This window comes from Physella acuta, unplaced genomic scaffold (genome assembly GCF_028476545.2).
Source record: "Physella acuta isolate Inbredline_101_S28 unplaced genomic scaffold, ASM2847654v3 ptg000355l, whole genome shotgun sequence".
NCBI classification, from domain to species: domain Eukaryota; kingdom Metazoa; phylum Mollusca; class Gastropoda; family Physidae; genus Physella; species Physella acuta.
This window is the reverse complement of record NW_026731874.1, coordinates 376,978-397,818: the sequence shown is the minus strand read 5'-3', so window position 1 is coordinate 397,818 and position 20,841 is coordinate 376,978. Positions and strand designations below refer to the sequence as shown.

The window sequence follows — 20,841 nt, the reverse complement described above, 5'->3', positions numbered from 1 at the left end:
GGGTGATATTAATTTAGGATATAAATGTGCATGTGTGACGTAAATATGTGAGATATACATGTGTATGAAACATACAGGTGTATACAGAAAAGAGTGTATGAAACATGCAGATGTATACAGAGAAGTGTATGAAACATACAGGTGTATACAGAGAAAAGTGTATGAAACATACAGGTGTATACAGAGAAAAGTGTATGAAACATACAGGTGTATACAGAGAAAAGTGTATGAAACATACAGGTGTATACAGAAAAGAGTGTATGAAACATACAGGTGTATACAGAAAAGAGTGTATGAAACGTACAGATGTATACAGAAAAGAGTGTATGAAACATACAGGTGTATACAGAAAAGAGTGTATGAAACATACAGGTGTATACAGAGAAAAGTGTATGAAACATACAGGTGTATACAGAAAAGAGTGTATGAAACATACAGGTGTATACAGAAAAGAGTGTATGAAACGTACAGATGTATACAGAAAAGAGTGTATGAAACGTACAGATGTATACAGAAAAGAGTGTATGAAACATACAGGTGTATACAGAAAAGAGTGTATGAAACATACAGGTGTATACAGAAAAGAGTGTATGAAACATACAGGTGTATACAGAAAAGAGTGTATGAAACATACAGGTGTATACAGAAAAGAGTGTATGAAACATACAGGTGTATACAGAAAAGAGTGTATGAAACATACAGGTGTATACAGAAAAGAGTGTATGAAACATACAGGTGTATACAGAAAAGATAGACAGAGCATTGTTGACAAATGTGTAGTTACAAAAAAAAGAACAACGTTTAGTATGCCCGACTGAAATTCTTTGAGATGCAGTGTGGGGTGCTGTAGGAAGGCAAGTCTAACCATAAAAGTTCTAACTAAAACTAGAAAAGTTGTGCTGTAGGAAGGCAAGTCTAACCATAAAAGTTCTAACTAAAACTAGAAAAGTTGTGCTGTAGGAGGGCAAGTCTAACCATAAAAGTTCTAACTAAAACTAGAAAAGTTGTGCTATAGGAAGGCAAGTCTAACCATAAAAGTTCTAACTAAAACTAGAAAAGTTGTGCTGTAGGAGGGCAAGTCTAACCATAAAAGTTCTAACTAAAACTAGAAAAGTTGTGCTGTAGGAAGGCAAGTCTAACCATAAAAGTTCTAACTAAAACTAGAAAAGTTGTGCTATAGGAAGGCAAGTCTAACCATAAAAGTTCTAACTAAAACTAGAAAAGTTGTGCTGTAGGAAGGCAAGTCTAACCATAAAAGTTCTAACTAAAACTAGAAAAGTTGTGCTGTAGGAAGGCAAGTCTAACCATAAAAGTTCTAACTAAAACTAGAAAAGTTGTGCTGTAGGAGGGCAAGTCTAACCATAAAAGTTCTAACTAAAACTAGAAAAGTTGTGCTGTAGGAAGGCAAGTCTAACCATAAAAGTTCTAACTAAAACTAGAAAAGTTGTGCTGTAGGAAGGCAAGTCTAACCATAAAAGTTCTAACTAAAACTAGAAAAGTTGTGCTGTAGGAAGGCAAGTCTAACCATAAAAGTTCTAACTAAAACTAGAAAAGTTGTGCTGTAGGAAGGCAAGTCTAACCATAAAAGTTCTAACTAAAACTAGAAAAGTTGTGCTGTAGGAAGGCAAGTCTAACCATAAAAGTTCTAACTAAAACTAGAAAAGTTGTGCTGTAGGAAGGCAAGTCTAACCATAAAAGTTCTAACTAAAACTAGAAAAGTTGTGCTGTAGGAAGGCAAGTCTAACCATAAAAGTTCTAACTAAAACTAGAAAAGTTGTGCTATAGGAAGGCAAGTCTAACCATAAAAGTTCTAACTAAAACTAGAAAAGTTGTGCTGTAGGAAGGCAAGTCTAACCATAAAAGTTCTAACTAAAACTAGAAAAGTTGTGCTGTAGGAAGGCAAGTCTAACCATAAAAGTTCTAACTAAAACTAGAAAAGTTGTGCTGTAGGAAGGCAAGTCTAACCATAAAAGTTCTAACTAAAACTAGAAAAGTTGTGCTGTAGGAAGGCAAGTCTAACCATAAAAGTTCTAACTAAAACTAGAAAAGTTGTGCTATAGGAAGGCAAGTCTAACCATAAAAGTTCTAACTAAAACTAGAAAAGTTGTGCTCTAGGAGGGCAAGTCTAACCATAAAAGTTCTAACTAAAACTAGAAAGGCTACGGCAGCAAAGGTCTAAAGCCTTTCAAAATAAACTACCTCAATTACTCCAGGGGTATCCTGAAAATGATTTTCGTCAGTTAATCCAACAGATTCAGTTAATTAACAATGTTTGTTTAAAATTGCTATATGTAATAACATAATAAGTTTATACGTTAAAATAAATGTTTAATATCGAATAGTTTAGTTGATTCATTAGACATGTACAGTTCGTTTATCAAGTATCTTTGTTTTATTGTTTTCGTAAACGTGTGCAGTTTGTTTATAAATGAAGTATTCATGGGGCATGGTAGTTCACATTGATGTTTGCAATGTTTGATAGTTCACACTGATGTTTGCAATGTTTGATAGTTCACACTGATGTTTGCTTCAAGATGTTACAAAATTGAAACATAAATTAGAAAAAATAAAACCACCTACAAGTAAAAAACGTACAATGAATGTAAGATGTAAGATGTAATGCCTCTTGTATTCATTAGTTTACCTTTCCTTCTCTCAGCCAAATGACGTCAGCTTCATGGTCACTGACGTCACACTCGAGCGTGGCCTTCTCCCTCTCCACCGCCTCCACATCCTCCAGCTTCTTCATGAACTCCCACTCGGGCTCTGGGGAGGGCAGAGAAAACTTCACTCGTGGCGTGGAGTGGATACATGTTCAGATACTTTATGTGATTGAATGGATACATGTTCAGATACTCATTTCATGTGATTGAATGGATAAATGTTCATATACTTTATGTGATTGAGTAGATAAATGTTCAGATACTTTATGTGCACAGACCTCATTCCAGATCAGCTTGTAGATACTGAGGTATACTGACTAAATACCCATACACTTACTGACTAAAGATGCATATACTGACTAAATGTGCATGTACTGACTGGCTAAATTCTGCAGCTACTGACCAACGACATTGACCCTGGTTTCTGTCTTGATCTCGGCACACCTACAGCTGTAGACATCCTCGTCCTCCTTGGCCGCGTTGACCAGCTTAAAGATGCACCTGTTTTCTCGACGCTGGATCTCGTATTTACCGGGGGTGTACTGCAGGAAAGGTTTAAACACACTTTCAAATACATGCTGTGTAAACACACTGTCAAAATTATGCTGTGTAAACACACTTTCAAATACATGCTGTGTAAATAGTTATAAATAGGCCTACATGTTTTCTTTACCTTTGTTGAGATGTTTATATATTTATAACATGTTTGTTACACGTGTAAGGGTGGAGAGTTATTTAATTATTATTTTATTACAAAAATGCGGATGTCACTTTTTGTGTCCTGCTTAGGATTGTCGTAATTAAGCAGTCCGCTATTATGGCGCGGGTTTAATTTTGATTTTAAAATTGTTATTGGTTGTTTTGTGTGTCTTGTTTATATTTTGATGTTATTATTTATTCAAACTTTGTTTTAGTGTGTGGTCCCATTTTATGTTTAATGTTGTGTTGTTAGTTATTGTTGTATTGGGGACTATTTTCTTGTGTGCAGTAAGTGGTGTGTTGTACTTTAGTTTAGTTCAAAATTTTAAATTTCTTTTTGTTCGTGGCGTGTGTGTCAGCGAGGGACCTTCTGTGCGCGGGGCCTGTGTGGTCAAGTGTTTCTGTGTTGTATTTCTGTGGTAACGTAGATCTTTTTCTTATGGTGTTTTATTATGTTTCCCTTTAAGGGGATATGCGCGGAAAAAACCCACAAAATTTCTTGTTTTCCGTCATGATGGGTTTCTTGCACTTTTGGATACTTTGTCCATTTTTGTATAAAGAAAATAATAACTTAAAAGAGAAAAAAATATTTTATGTGTTTGAATTACGATTTTTATGACCCTATTAATTAAAAAATAATCAATTTTTCCCTATCTTACAAGCTTCTCTATGAAAAGTTTTATATACGTCATTATATTGTATTTGACATCATCGGAAAGCTGGATTTCTCATGTATTTAATAAACTTAATTTCCTACATCTCGGAAACACCCAACGCTTACAATCGGCTTTACAGTTTACACAGATATGGTACTTTCCTGACCTAGTTTTCGTTACTTTTGGCGGTTTTTCTCAGTTCACAGGTTTTTAACACTAAAAAGCCTACTACTTTTTTATTTATTAAACAATGGCAACCATATTTTCAGTAAATGTTCTTGATTCAAAAATACAACTTTTGTCACGAGGGAATTGTGATTGCTTTCATAGAAAAAAAGTATTTGGTAATTAATATGCACATTTTGAAACTTTTGAATACTAAAAAGGGTTAGATTTTTTAGACATCGTAAAATTTTTACTAGTAATTATTTCAAATAGTTGTCGTGACAAAAGTTTTAATATATACTGAAATATAAGCAGTTTAAATTTGATTGCTATAGGTGCATAAATAAAAAAGCCTTAGTATTTTTAAAAGTACCGAAAAATTCAAAATGGCGGAGGTTTTTTGGGTTTCCATGACAACCAAAATTGTTTTCGAACCGTTTTTTTGCTGTTTAATACTTACTTTTATATGCCAAATATGATAAAAGTATTCAAAAGGCTCTAGATCTTAAACTCAAAAAAATAGAAAAAAACATAGCATATCCCCTTAATAGTTTGCTTATTTTATTTGTCTACGAAGTGGCTACGTATTATTTAGTATTTAGACTGAGAAGTCTCAATGGTTGTAGTTTCAGGCCACGTGATGGTATGATGGTCTGGATTGAGACAGTTGTAATACTAGTTTGTATTTTATTTTACGAGAGCCTCATGTTGAGGCTGATAATTAATTGTATCCATTGAGCTAGTAGTTTGCTGCTCAGTGACCTGAGATTTACAGGTTTTTACAGTGTTCTGTGTGAACTACTTGTGGATTGTTAATTAACATTTAATCTTGTCACCCTTCATTTGAAGGTTCAGTTTGTACAATATCCATTTTATTTTGTGTCATCATGCCTTGTATACAACCATTTTACTGTTATAAGATTTTCATGTAGGTCTATATATTCTCTTTTCAGGTTTATAGTTCGAATGGGTGTTTTGTTGTGTTTAGTTTTGTCGTCTTCAGTTTTTTTTATTTTTTAGTAAGTTTAGTACCTTTTATTTTGTTTAATACATTTTATAAACTGCTAGCGTACCCGTCCCCGTGCGTTGCCGCGGGGATATAATAAAGTCCGACGAAATATATAAGAAGGGTTTCATCAATGCGTTACCAATCCTATGTTCTAAGACGCGTGATCTTGTTTTCTAAAAGTGAGTTATTTAAATGTAAACAATGCCTGCTCTTGGATCATAAATATCGGGACACGGGTTTACCTACACTACCGCATGAAAACATTGAGTGTACATTAATTAATCACCGAAATAATGTGGTAGAACACACTTCGGTGACCGCCCATGTGTCAGGGACGTAGAGGGTCGCTCTCGGGAGCGTTAAACATCAATGTGACTGATGCAATATGTTAGTGATACTAATGGTCTATTATTAGATGCTTGATGTCAATTTCTGATGGGATTGTCTAAAACTAGATGCTAAATGCATCATTCGCATAGTGACGAAACTGTTTGGATTTTTATGGACAAAAAGAAACATCCCAGTTAATAATCTAAACTTGGTTATTTTTTCTTATCATTACAATAGAACGTATTACATGTGTTCTAATAAACTCACCAAAGTTTGGTGGCAATCGGGTGAACGGCGTGAAACCGCAATCGACTTTTATTTTTATTTACCGTATATTCTCAACAACTTCCCAAAGTTTCATGGCGATGTGATGAGGAGTGTAGTAATGCATTAAAGACAAACACACACACACACACACATTGCTTTATATAAAATATATATAGACAGACAGAAAGACAGACAGATAGACGGATGGACGGACGGACGGACGGGCGGATGGATGGACGGATGGATGGATGGATGGATGGATAGATGGATGGATGGATGGATGGATGGACGGACGGATGGATGGATGGATGTCGTCTTAGCTCGAAACAGGCGAGCGAAATTTCAAGAACTTGTAACAGACGGATTCGTTTCAAACTTGTAACGTGGATAAAGACTTAGAGACAATATAATATGATTTCTAATTGAACTTAGATGGATGACGAATTAATTTTTTAAAAATTAATTAAAATTTTCTTTTAAAAATGCACAGTTTAACAAGCTTTTATTAAATGATGCACTAAAAGGAGAAAATTAATGATTTTCTTTAAATATATAATAGTCCACTACTATTTAAATAACTATAAAGAAAAGAGTGAGTCACTATATTATCTATTGGATACGTTTACTAATATTTAGGAAGAGACCCACGTATTTCTGTATAGTTATTTAAATACAAGTGTAATACTATATATTTAAAGAAAATCATTTATTTTCTCATTTTTAGTGCATTACTAGACTACCCGTTATCTAGTTAGATAACTGTGGGTTTCGGGGGGTCATCCATAAATGACATCACGACTGCCAGCACTTATCATCCCAAAATACCAGACCCCACATTGAAAAAGACGTTTTTTATATTTTAAAAACTCTACTAAACTCTACTTCACCTGCTCAGTGCCCCGCCAAGTCTCAGACATGTTTGTATTTTAAAATTAAATTTAATATTTTTAATATTACTAAAGTCATTGTTCTAAACTTTTATAATTCATGTGGTTAATCTAGCAATGAATAAATAAATAAATAAATTAACGGCTTTAAATTAGTTTGTAATTAACACTGTGTTTAAGAAAGAACAATATTTACCACCCAAAATTCTATCTTACAGCACTACACATAATGCAGATTCTCCCCAATAACAAATAAAAAAAACAAACAAACAAAAAAATGAGTTATCAAACGTCACTATTCAGTCAAAGTTAAGCCATTGTTCTAAAACTTTAAAATTAATGTGGTTAATCTACCTATGAATAAATCAATAAATTAATTAACGTCTTAAAATAAATGTGTGATTAACAGTCTATCTGAAATCAAAAATTGTTCTCTACCTACATACTATTTTACAGCCACCCCCCCCCCCCCCCATATAGAACAGTTTCCTTACAGTACCAAATCAGACAAACAAATAAATATTCAAACATGTAAACAAACTTGAGTTTTAGTAGTATATAGATTACATAAAAGCTTGTTATTAAAAGGTTTTTATGCATTTTTAAGTTAATATTTAAATAAAAGCTAGTTATTAAAGTGTTGCTCTTTATACATGCATTAAACATTTAACAAACTTTTATGTAATAATGCATTAAAAGTAGAAAATAAATTATTTCCTTTAAATATAAAATAATACACTTCTACTTAAATTACTATAAATAAAATTGTGAGTCGCTTTATTATATATTGGATACTTTTACTAATATTCTGGCCTGTGGGTATACGGAGGATAACTATAAATCTCTAAATCTACATATAAACAGGGAGGGGGGGGGGGGTGCGGACCGCACTGCGTGACACTAAGACGAAATAAATTGCAAGATGTATAGAATAAATATGTATTTTGCCAGTTCTATGGTTAATTAGAATTTAGTTTAGTACATAGTGGTGATCCCGACAAGGGGTGGGTGATTATACCATGATTTAAACACGCAAACTCTAGAGAAAACAATGCTTTACCCAGCTGTATTAACATAATAACAACCGACTGTAGGCAAACATTATTAGTATTAAATGTGATACTTAAAAGCTTTTTACCAACTGAAAAATTTACAAAGACGAAAAAAGAGGCAAGGAGGGGAGTGGGTTAACGGGAGTGGGTTAACGGGAGTGGGTTAACACCATACGGTGCAGCACCAGGTGACACTCGACCTAGCGACGCCACTGCATATATATATATATATATATATATATATATATATATATATATATATATATATATATATATATATATATATATATATATATATATATATATATATATATATATATATATATATATATATATATATATAAAGTGACTGGATTTGACAGGACCACACCGACCAGTGATTAGACCACCATTTACTGTGGACATAGCTTTCAATTTTTTCACCTTCCCTTACGCCAGTAGACAACGAAGAAAAATCACCCAGAGAGATTCGTCAACAATTCTACACCTTCACACCTGGGGTATGTGTGTAGTCCACCCCCCCCCCCCCCCCACACACACACACTCAGCGGTGAAGCGATATGAAATAGTAGGTCACGCCACGGCTCGCTGAGACAGACGGCTGTAGATCAATAACTGAATCAAAGAAAGTCTTGAAAAATCGATCGTGTCAACTATCTACACATAGAGAAAGTTGGATGACGTCAGTCCGGGTCGTGCCACTGGAAGGTAGGTTTCTTTTTTTTAAATTTGATTTTTCTTCTAGAATGTCGACATGATACATAGCTGAAAGTTGTCCCTAACTTGCCTAGCTTGAAATGAAACCAAACTGTTTTCATAACAAGATTTGAAATGTACAAACAATCTGACATAGTTGACGCGGACGTGTAGGGAGTCGCGTACATACAGGACAACCAGGCTTAGAGGGACTCTCAACAAAAGATTGTGTGTTTTTGTCTTGACATTTTCAAAATATCAAACTTTTTAAATACAACTTTTTATACTTTTTGGTACGTTCTAAATGTAAAAATATGATAGGTCCACTAAGCTGATATTTAACTTTTGAAAGTAAGTAGAAATAAGCACCAAGTTTATTCTTTCCATTCTGGATGATGGTAAATTTCTACATATGTGTGTATGTATTTATGTATGTATGTATGTATGTATGTATGTATGTATGTATGTATGTATGTATATATGTATATATGTATATATGTATATATATATATATATATATATGAGTATGTGTTTAGTTTTTATTTTTGAACAGTATTAATGTGAGTAGACCCAATAAAAACGGACAGGTCCAACGTATACAAAAACATTTTCCATTTTCTTTTAAGGAACCGAAATGTTTCACTGAAACTTGTAGGCTACGTCATCTGATGTCAACCAGCGTGTCAGTCATGTGTTGATGGTGTGTTGATGGTGTGCTGATGGTGTGTTGATGGTGTGCTGATGGTGTGTTGGTCGTGTACTGAAGACGACATGGGGACATTTCTACAGCAGGATCAGGTGCTGGGGTGGGGTGTAGGACACCAGGGCGAGAGGCTGTTTAATACTGCATCGGTAAGGCGTCCAAACAAGCTAGACACAATAGTCGGACAAACAAGCTAGACACAATAGTCGGACAAACAAGCTAGACACAATAGTCGTCCAAATAAGCTAGACACAATAGTCGGACAAACAAGCTAGACACAATAGTCGGACAAACAAGCTAGACACAATAGTCGTCCAAATAAGCTAGACACAATAGTCGGACAAACAAGCTAGACACAATAGTCGGACAAACAAGCTAGACACAATAGTCGTCCAAATAAGCTAGACACAATAGTCGGACAAACAAGCTAGACACAATAGTCGGACAAACAAGCTAGACACAATAGTCGTCCAAATAAGCTAGACACAATAGTCGGACAAACAAGCTAGACACAATAGTCGGACAAACAAGCTAGACACAATAGTCGGACAAACAAGCTAGACACAATAGTTGGACAAACAAGCTAGACACAATAGTCGGACAAACAAGCTAGACACAATAGTCGGACAAACAAGCTAGACACAATAGTCGGACAAACAAGCTAGACACAATAGTCGGACAAACAAGCTAGACACAATAGTCGGACAAACAAGCTAGACACAATAGTCGGACAAACAAGCTAGACACAATAGTTGGACAAACAAGCTAGACACAATAGTCGGACAAACAAGCTAGACACAATAGTCGGACAAACAAGCTAGACACAATAGTTGGACAAACAAGCTAGACACAATAGTCGGACAAACAAGCTAGACACAATAGTCGGACAAACAAGCTAGACACAATAGTCGGACAAACAAGCTAGACACAATAGTCGGACACAAACTTTGAGCGACAACTAGTAGCCACAGTATTTTATTATATCACGACGTTATTGCCAGGGTCTACAGCCGACCTACAGGGAGAGTGCCGATTCTTTTCTTGACGAGTCTGACGTGGACCCCTATGACGCCATCTATGGCGAGCTGGACCTGGGGCGAGTGTACGGCCAACAGCTCGCAGTCTGGAGCCACCGCTCGCCTGAGATGGTCTCGCTCTTCACCCCAGTAGAGGGCGACACCTTCGTCAACATTGTGGCGTTCGCCAGGTCGACCCTAGAGTTCAACACGGCGGTAGACAAGGTCAGATCTTTTACTTATATGGGGCATTTCGTTTATCTATCTCAAACAGTACTCAAGTTATCGGCTGTTGAAAAACAAAATAAGTCCCACTTCCGTTTATCGGAAATCGCTGAAAAGTTGTTAAAGAACTACAAATTTGATATAATACTTGTATATAAAATTTCATCTACCTATCTGTAACGGTACTCACGTTATCGTGTTTACAGACACGCACACACACACACAGACACGGACAGAATTGCAAAGCCCAGTTTTTCCGACTCGAATACGCATAAAACGCCGAAATTTTTATGTCTGGGTTTATAATTTTTGCCCGATTAAAGTAAGTCCCCTATACTCCGTATGTGATGAAGTAGGCCTACTGGGGTGTAAAACGGCGAAAACTGTCAAAATTTCACGTGAATATAGTGCACGATTACAATATTTCCTCTCTACTCTGGATACGAGAAAGTAATGACACAGGAATCCAGTGTAGCTGGAAGATTTAACTGATGACATCTGCCTACTATCTCACAAGCAACAACAAGCTCAACCTAAACTGAATCCACTATCTAAAGAAGCCTCCAAAGTTGGACTAAAAATCAATAGAAATAAAATAGAGGTTATCAGAATCAATAACAAACAGGACCTGCAAATACAACTAAAACGAGAAGAAATACCAGAAACGTGTAATCAGCAAGGATGGGGGAGCAGACGAGGACATAAATAGCCGTATCAACAAGGCCAGCTATGCCTTCTACTCACCGTGTCCAATATTTACAGCCTTGTCCCCCCAGAAAAAAATAGGAATTGTTCAATACAAATTTTAACGCGGTATTACTTTATGGCTCTGAGACCTTGATGGTTACCTAGGCAATTACAGATAGGCTACAGCCATCCACAAACAGATGTTTACGACAGATACAAAAGCTAAGATGGCCCGACCAAATGCCCAATAGAGACTGTGGCAATACACCAAACAATAGTCAATAGACAGGGGTAGAGGATAACATCGCGAGGCAAGCCGTAGACTGGAATCTCCAGGGAAGAAGAAGATAGCCCGGCTAAGGGACTCCTAGAGAAGGACGGTTAGCACAAGAAGAGAGCTGCCCAAAACAGAGGCTGGTGGAATATGGAAAGGTTTGGCTATACCTAGCACAAGAAGAGAGCTGCCCAAAACAGAGGCTGACGGAATGTGGAAAGGTTTTGCTCTTTCATCCCCAGTGGCCGCAATGGAATAAAAAAAAAAGAAAAAGAAAAGCGCATGTGGATATAGTAGTGAGGGGATAAGGCCGTTTATTTTGTGCGCATATTGTTGGGAGCTTAGTGGTGCTCAATTATAGTTTTTGCCTCCATTCTGTACAGCCTCAGTTTAGATTGACACCCCCCTTTAGCCTCAATATAGCTTGATATATTCCCCCTCCACCCCCAGCTTCAGTAGTGCAGTCTGGTAAATCTGAGCAAAGTTTGAAATTTAGAAAATCTTTAAACGTCTGGAAAGTCACTAACTTTTGGTTTGGATTTTTAAAAAGTCTGGAATATAGTTTTCAAAACAAAACGTTTCCACGCAGTTTCCAACTAACGATGAATTGATAATTCTCTGTGCGATCACCTTCTGTTAGACGGTTTTTAAAAAAAATTCGTTGCAAATGAAGATGAATAGGGGTAAACTAACCTGCCCCTCCTAGTAACTGCATTCACTGATATCTAAACTTGTGCGAACTCACAGTGACCCCAAGTACGTACTTGGCACGTGTTATACAGGCCTACTGATGTCTAGACTACGGTGAACTCATAGTGACCCCTCCACCGTGTCTTTGGGGTGTTGGATACTTGCGATTAATAATTGCAGAGAAAGATACTGAGCTATAACCACAAATAATTCTGTGGATACGGCGCGCATCAAATACCGAGCTCATATTTTTTCTTGTCAAGTAGCCATTTTTTCCCTAGTTACTAGATCTGGGACCTTGGATAAAGGATACTCAGCAAGAGCTGACCCAAATAAATGACTTTATTGTTTTAAAGAAATTAATTCTCACAAGTGTGCTTAATTCTGGACTACCATTTGGTAATAATTCAATTGAAAACAAAGCAATTAGATCAAGAACATATTAAGTTTAATAATGTTGGAAACAAACTAGTTTCGTCATGCTCATCAATTATATTAATTATTTAAAATTTGGGTGGAGTGGGAAGGGGGTGGAGTGGGGAAGGCAACCGTAGCTGTTTCTGTTACTTTGGTTAAAGAATATTCAATATAAACATAAGCTCAATTGCCTAAACTAAATATCATTATTTTAATTGTAATTTTAAAAATTGCACCATTTAGTAACTTAATCTCTAAAACATCTAATCGTCTAATATATAAAGATAACCCATACTATCTGTCTCTGTGATCGCTGTTGTGTAATATTCTTAAGTGTTCAGTTTGTACTAAAATCTAATTTGATGATTTAAAAACTCAATATTAATTATTTTCAAACTAAATTTTCCATTAACAACTTATCATTTTGATTGACGTAATGTGCAGAATAAAGAATTAAGCTGAATTAATTACTTTACAGAAATCCTGATTTTGTTTGAAAAAGTATACACATTACGTCTCTTTATATCAGTTACTTTCCTAGAGATAATATAAGTTACATTAAAAAAATTACGATTTTAAAGTTTGTTTTAATGTTGAGAAAAATGTTAAAATTAGCATAAGGGACAACGTTACAGGTAAAAACTGGTATTTAAATACTACCTCAATTTTTTTATACGCTGAATATAGTTTACTAATTATTATTTTTTATTAATAGCAGGTTGGATGGAAGGCGTCATTCTTAAATGTCCTTTATGTTTATGTTTCCATTCGCCTTATTCTTTCCGGTTATGTTTGCGTTTGTTCTTGTGTTTTAGATTGTGTTTTGTTTATGTTTGTGTTTATGTTAGCGTTGCGTTTGTTTTTGTGTATTGTTTGTTTTTTTTTTGTTTGCGTTTGTGTTTACGTTTGTGTTTTGGTTGTGGTTGGTTGTGGTTAGGGTTATGTTCAGATTTAGAGTTAGGTTTAGGGTTATGTGTTATTTTTTCAAATGGTCATATTTGCACATAGACATTTAATTGGAAAAGTAAACTAAAAGGCCTATATTTCCTAAACCCGGTCCTTTACAGATAGATTTTTCACATAGGCCAATGCAAGGCCTGGCCGGGACGGCTAGTATCTGTATAAGTCTGGAAATTTTCCCAAAAGGTCTGGATTATGTCTCGAATTTTAGTTGTGTGAACCCTGTGCTTGATGATTCCCCCGGCTTCCCTCCCCTGTCCCCCAAGCCTCGGTAGTGCTTCATTTACCCCCTCCCCCAACCTGTGTTATGGGACGGAGTGGTCTAGCGGTAGAGAGCTGGACTACTAACCCGAAAGTATCGAGTTCGAATCCGGGTTCAATCAGTAGACCGTCCCTGAGTCCACCCAGCTCTGATGGGTACCTAACTCAAGTTAGGGAAAGTAAAGGCGGCTGGGCATAGTGCTGACCACACTATCTCTCCATATGTCGAGGTCACAGAAACAAGTGAACTCTACTTCACTTGCCCCATAGACCGCCAGGTTTGAAAAGGGAAACTTTACTTTTTTACCAGCCTGTGTGGTGGTGAGCTAAATGTGTGTCTGTACTCTCCAGATGATGGTGTTGTTGCCGGGACACAAGCGGCCACTGGACATGGAGAGCGTTTTTCTGGTCAAGCCAGGGACAGCTATCATCATCGCCCCTCTCTACGACTACATGGTCACGATTGAAGTCAAGCAACTTGGGCACAGAATAGATCTGGTGGTAAGTGGTATCACCTGTCTCATTTGATGTAGGCTACATGTGATTACACATTGATGTAGGCTACATGTGATTACACTTTGATGTAGGCTACATGTGATGACACTTTGATGTAGGCTACATGTGACGACACTTTGATGTAGGCTACATGTGACGACACTTTGATGTAGGCTACATGTGATGACACTTTGATGTAGGCTACATGTGACGACACTTTGATGTAGGCTACATGTGACGACACTTTGATGTAGGCTACATGTGATTACACATTGATGTAGGCTACATGTGATGACACTTTGATGTAGGCTACATGTGATGACACTTTGATGTAGGCTACATGTGATGACACTTTGATGTAGGCTACATGTGACGACACTTTGATGTAGGCTACATGTGACGACACTTTGATGTAGGCTACATGTGACGACACTTTGATGTAGGCTACATGTGACGACACTTTGATGTAGGCTACATGTGACGACACTTTGATGTAGGCTACATGTGACGACACTTTGATGTAGGCTACATGTGATGACACTTTGATGTAGGCTACATGTGACGACACTTTGATGTAGGCTACATGTGATGACACTTTGATGTAGGCTACATGTGACGACACTTTGATGTAGGCTACATGTGACGACACTTTGATGTAGGCTACATGTGACGACACTTTGATGTAGGCTACATGTGACGACACTTTGATGTAGGCTACATGTGACGACACTTTGATGTAGGCTACATGTGATTACACATTGATGTAGGCTACATGTGATGACACTTTGATGTAGGCTACATGTGATGACACTTTGATGTAGGCTACATGTGATGACACTTTGATGTAGGCTACATGTGACGACACTTTGATGTAGGCTACATGTGACGACACTTTGATGTAGGCTACATGTGACGACACTTTGATGTAGGCTACATGTGACGACACTTTGATGTAGGCTACATGTGACGACACTTTGATGTAGGCTACATGTGACGACACTTTGATGTAGGCTACATGTGATGACACTTTGATGTAGGCTACATGTGACGACACTTTGATGTAGGCTACATGTGATGACACTTTGATGTAGGCTACATGTGACGACACTTTGATGTAGGCTACATGTGATGACACTTTGATGTAGGCTACATGTGATGACACTTTGAGTTGGGCGCAGCAACCCTACCCAATAAAAGCTATCTTTGCTAGAGGCTACACCAACGTTAAACCAACGAAAGCTTATGGTGTATGTTACAGTCAAAGCTTATGGTGTGTGTTACAGTCAAAGCTTATGGTGTATGTTAGGGGTCATCCATAAATGACGTCACGCTTTTTTTGACGATTTTTACCTCCCCCCTCCCCTCCGTCACACTTCGTCACAAAAAGCCAGACCCCCCCGTAAAATGACGTCACACCTCAACCTACAACCCCCCTCAAAATTGCAGTTGAATTTTTTTAAAACATTGATATTTTTCCAAAATCTTGTCTAAACTATTACAATTTATTAAAACAGTTATCTAAAACGCGAAATAACGTCTAAAATTCGTTTTCTAACATTGCTTTTTTATAATGCAAAAATGTGACGTCGCAACATCTGACCCCCCCCCCCCCATCCCCCTCATCACACATCGTCACAAAATTACGGACCCCCCCCCCTCCCCCCTACGAGTGTGACGTCATTTATGGATGACCCCTTACAGTCAAAGCAAAAACCAGGACCCGTAAAATCTGAACTCTGTAGGATATTGGCTGTAAATCCAGCCAAGTAGTGCGGGCAATGAGGAGACAGGACGTGAAGGCTGGTGGGGTACACGAGCATACCCAGTAGGATACCAGAGGCAGCATTGTAATGTTGGTATGGGCTCCCATTATTACTGGTAGCTTTAAGATTCAATGCTAAGGGGCCATACGACAAATGTAAGGGCCATAAGACAAATGTAAGGGCCATAAGACAAATGTAAGGGCCATAAGACAAATGTAAGGGCCATAAGACAAATGTAAGGGCCATAAGACAAATGTAAGGACCATAAGACAAATGTAAGGGCCATAAGACAAATGTAAGGGCCCACCACAAGAGAAGAGCTCTGAGCCTCCTCACATAATGAAAGCAGAAGTGGTAGATACAAACACAGGTCACGAACTTGACAAGAAAAACACATTTCTTTCAAAGGCATTGGAGTTCAAAAAATAAAGAAATCAGAAATTCAATAAACACAAGGACTGGGTGACATACGCGACTAAAATTAGAAGCTGGAAGAAATAACAAAACATTAGCAAATATCAGGAGCAACAGAGGAAGGAAGTCCTTGGAACTTTGTATTGGAGGCTAAGTTGTAGGTTAAGTTGTTAACCGCTAGGTTAAGTTGTTGGTTAAGTTGTTAACCGCTAGGTTAAGTTGTTGGTTAAGTTGTTAACCGCACTAAAATGTGCAATAGTGGAAAGAAAACGCTTCATCCATTTCATGAGAGAAGAAGCGGAGATTTACACGGCAAAAGGAATGAACTGGTTGTGTGAACTGGTTGTGTGAACTGGTTGGCTTATCCACATGGTTACGACAAGGCTATAATCTTTCTCCAATGATCGTGTTTGCATCGTTGACTGGATTATGAGAAGCAAAACCTCAGACCAGAAGGCTGCAATACAGTTGACCCGAACCAAACGCTGGAGGGACTTCTCGAGCGACCGATAGTGTTTTAAAGCCAAATATTTTCAGTCGCAGCATTGGTAGCGTCAAATTCACAAATTATGAATTACTGAAAAGTAGAAAAAAAAAACAACTAAATAGCGGCCTATGCTTACGACGCGGATCAGCCCGTATAATGTAAATGTAATTGTAGTGAATGAGTGAAGGGGGGAGGTGAATGTTGTTTATACTTTGTATCCTGTCCCGTTCGTCCCTGTTCAATCCTTGTGTTGTGACTTGTGACAGTCTGATTTATATCTGTTTTCTGTAAGGGTATATAAGGTGTGTGAGAACTTGTCTGTTAGCCTCAGTTTAGTCAAAGTTTGTGCAATAGCGAATGCATTTATATTTACAATAGCCATTGTGGTGTAGATAGTGGATAGATCTATATAATTAGTCTTTTATTGTTAACGAGCCTTTGTTTGATTCAGTCTTGTTTTGTTACCCGTTTCTGGTTGTTCGTCGTATTCGTTGCGCGACGCACTGGGTCAAAGGCGTTTCCGTGTGTTCACAACAGTAATGTAAGCTACATGTAATGATATGTAATGTAAGCTACATGTAATGTAGTCTGCAGGGAATGACCCTGTAGTGTAGGCTAGATGTAATGACCTGTAATAATGTGAGCCAACCTGTTTCCCCAGTTGAACATTACAATGTCCGTGCAGGAGCTCAAGTCACGTCTGCAGACAGAGCGAGGCTACCCCTCCACCAGGATGGACCTCTTGTACAAGGACCGGCCCCTACAGAACGACAGGTACCTTTTTGAGTACGGACTGGCACATTCCAGCACCATTTTTGTGCTGCTCCAGCTCAAGAACGACGTGCTGGTTCATGTCGAGACCTTCTGGGGCAAGCGCTACCACCTGTACGTAGACCCGTGCACCACGGGGTTCGCCATCATCGCCAGCGTGCTGCGGCGCACGGTCAGTCAGAACGTGCTGGACGTTGGCCGGCTGTACGAACTATTCCTGCCCAAACACACGCTGGTCCTGTACTGCGGCTCACGCGCCCTGGACTGGGACCACTGCCTGGGCTTCTACGACCTGCAGGACAACAGCCTGCTGACCATCTCGACCATCGGGCTGGCGCATGACATGGCTATACAGAAAGTCCCTATCCTACTGGACAGTGGTAGACAGCAGCATTTGCTTGCTTCAAAGTTTGACCGATGGTCAACTGTGGCGCTCAAGCTGCATGGTATGACGGGCTACCCGGTGAACCTGATCAAGGTGACACGACCCAACAGGCAAAGCATCGATTTCTCTGACGTCATCGGCCCCGTGTCCAGCACCGGCCAACCCTTCCGTCTGGACGTCTCGGCTGTCGGCACGGACGATGACCTGCTCTACGGCATCCCCCTCAAGTTTAAGATCGCCCGGGGCGTCACCGAGCTGCTCAAGGTGGCGCCCAGTCGAAGCATCCAGTCAGTGAAGGAAACCCTGGAGAGGGTGGGCGTGCCCAACGCCAGCATGTATGACCTGATGGTGGACGGCGTGCGCCTGGCCAACTCTAAGAGAGTTGTTGACGTCATAGAGGAGTACAAGGTCCCCATTGAGCTCAGCCTGAGACAGTACCCAGTATTTATCCACGGCCACCAGAACGTCATCTTCAAGCTGCTGGCTCACAGCAAGGAGACTCTGGCCACGTTCTTGATGCGGGTCAAGATGAAGACGGGCTTGTCCTTCCAAGATTACCTGCCCCTGATCTGCGGCACGCCGCTGGACGAGGCCGAGAGTCTGCCAGTCTTTGACACACGGCTCTCCGTCAAGTCCTCCATCTTCCTCGTCCCGAGAAAACAAAACAAATCATTTTTTATACTGCACGGCGATTGGCTGAGCAAACTTCGACTGCCGACTCAGCCCAAGATGCAGCAGATCAAAGAGACTTTATGGAGAGAGAGAAATATCCCAGAGGGCGCACTGGCATCCCTGGGGAGTTTTCTGCAGTGGTACTTTGGTGCCAGCAGCTCTCACCACCCGGCCGTGCAGGACACTGGGCTTAAAGAAAGGATGGTCGTGTATGAAGGGAACATTGGCAACAAATTTATCTATAGGAAAGACGAACTAGCGCCAGAAGAGGGGGGCAGTCTAGGGGAGCGACGAGAGCAGACAAGAAGGGCGGGGATGAATTCATTGAAGAAAACCAAACAAGGCCTTAAACCAGCAGACGGCGCACGGCACATGTCAGCAGATGGCGCTAAAGCCCACCGCCATCAGAATACCAACATGCGAAAAGCTTACACAACTGGGACGGGGGGAAAACACGTACGGGGTAGAAGAGAACGTCTAGCTCCGCCCAAATACAAGAATTCTCAACTAGCTCCGCCCAAATTCAAGAATTCTCAAGTAGCCCCGCCCACATACAAGTATTCTCAAGTTAACGAGCCTGAGGACGCCACTAAAGAGTGGGTCTTTTGTCTGCGTCATGATTACACAATACCAGCCAAGTCCAAAACAAGCCATCACTAAGTAGCCTACACCACCCGACTAAACCAATCTGTATATCAAGCTATTCACTGTTTTAAACTACATCCAACACAATCTTATGCACAGTTTTTCAAACTAAACAAAACATTTAAACTAGCAAACATATGAACTATAAAATAACATTTAAACTAGCAAACATGAAAACTAACTCCACCACAACTCCACCACAACTCCACCACAACTCCACCACAACAAGCCAATCAACCGGAACCCTACAGGTGGAGCGAACCCACCCTGTCTTCTAGCCCGTCTCTTTGTTCGTCCAAGGCCAGTGGAGTAATCAGGGTCATCTCAAGGAGGAGGGGGGGGGGGTTGAAATCTTTCCCATATATATATATATATATATATATATATATATATATATATATATATATATATATATATATACATACATATATACACACATATACTAATCTAAAAACCTTGATTTTACAAGCCATTGTGGCTAAAATGCAATGCAAAAATGTCTTGATTGAGCAACTCGTTAAATTATTTAAATCTCACCACAGGTTAAGAAAATTTTCGCTTTTTTTCAGCTTCTTAAAAATTATAAACTGATTTTGTTTGTATTTCATTTTTTCTACCTATTTGGTTATTGTAAAAATAAAACAGTATGTTCGAAATCAATGTTTAAATTTTAAAAACAATTAATACAATTTTTTATACTGATATAATCTCCGTTAGTGATGTTTTATATGTGTTATGTCTTTTTTTTAGCAGGGGCGTGCAAACCTATTTAGATGCCCGGGGCCAACTCAAAAGGAATAAAATAATATATATATATATATATATATATATATATATATATATATATATATATATATATATATATATATATATATATATATATATATACATATACACACATACTGACACAAACAAAATATAGGCCTACATCCAATACAACCAAAAACAATGAACGCAACACAATATTTTTTTGTAATCCTTGTAAAAAAAACAATATGACATAATGATTCCTAGAATATTAATTAAGACAAGCGAACTAGGGGAAATAATCACTCTCTTAATGCAGATAAGTATATGTCTACACATTTTATTGTAAATATCAAAATAGATCAATAATTACTTGAGTATGCAATATAGTTGCTTTTCAAACTTTAAGGTCACTTTAGGTCTATTATCTCACCCAGCGTATATCTAGGTGTGACATTAATGTCGCTCTACACAATTACGGCCTGTCCCGTTCTGGTGGTGAGGTGAGGGGGTGAGGGGTGGGGGGGAGGGGGTGATAATAACACGGAGAGAACGCAGCATCACTTTTTAGATGACGGTTCTAAACATATATACAATTCTACAAATAGAATCTATACTAATTGAGAAATAGACTTCAATGATTTACAGCAGTATTATGACAATAATTTGTTTACAGAGGAGTCCATGGGAGGTTCTAACCTCCCCTAAGCCCCTCACCTCCCTTCGCCACTGAACAGAACAATACCCGCTGTACGGGCTTATATCCCCCCCCCCCCCCACGACCGGAAATACACATATATCCCAC

At 38.5% G+C, this 20,841-nt stretch overlaps 2 protein-coding genes across 20 annotated transcripts in view; one reads left to right on the top strand and one right to left on the bottom strand.

The window, feature by feature from the left end:
- The window catches only part of LOC131941269 (twitchin), a 222,995-nt gene that overhangs the window by 116,581 nt on the left and 85,573 nt on the right, over window positions 1-20,841 (bottom strand). For 17 of the 18 annotated variants that reach the window (XM_059300409.1, XM_059300419.1, XM_059300416.1 and 14 more), the window contains 3 exons: window positions 3,067-3,205; window positions 2,645-2,766; window positions 2,200-2,220 (listed from right to left, as the gene is read on the bottom strand). In XM_059300409.1, coding sequence (XP_059156392.1) covers window positions 2,200-2,220; window positions 2,645-2,766; window positions 3,067-3,205 — 282 coding nt within the window. The remainder of the gene's footprint in view (window positions 1-2,199; window positions 2,221-2,644; window positions 2,767-3,066; window positions 3,206-20,841) is intronic. The other variant, XM_059300417.1, reaches the window with a different exon arrangement.
- LOC131941272 (uncharacterized) lies at window positions 8,296-19,991 on the top strand. Of its 2 annotated transcripts, none has more exons than XM_059300429.1 (5): window positions 8,296-8,436; window positions 9,051-9,276; window positions 10,129-10,368; window positions 14,009-14,158; window positions 17,478-19,991. In XM_059300429.1, the coding sequence occupies exons 2-5, from the start codon at window positions 9,166-9,168 to the stop codon at window positions 19,302-19,304; spliced, it is 2,328 nt and encodes a 775-aa protein (XP_059156412.1). In that variant the 5' UTR covers window positions 8,296-8,436; window positions 9,051-9,165; the 3' UTR covers window positions 19,305-19,991. The 2 variants fall into 2 exon arrangements, with proteins under 2 accessions (XP_059156412.1, XP_059156413.1); XM_059300430.1 differs by lacking the exon at window positions 8,296-8,436 and adding an exon at window positions 8,771-8,822.

Coding starts and splice junctions, on each gene's coding strand:
- LOC131941272 (XM_059300429.1), top strand. CDS start 9,166: ATGGTGTGTTGGTCGTGTACTGAAGACGACATGGGGACATTTCTACAG. Junction 10,369..14,008: donor TCAACACGGCGGTAGACAAG/GTCAGATCTTTT, acceptor TGTACTCTCCAG/ATGATGGTGTTGTTGCCGGG. Junction 14,159..17,477: donor GGCACAGAATAGATCTGGTG/GTAAGTGGTATC, acceptor CTGTTTCCCCAG/TTGAACATTACAATGTCCGT.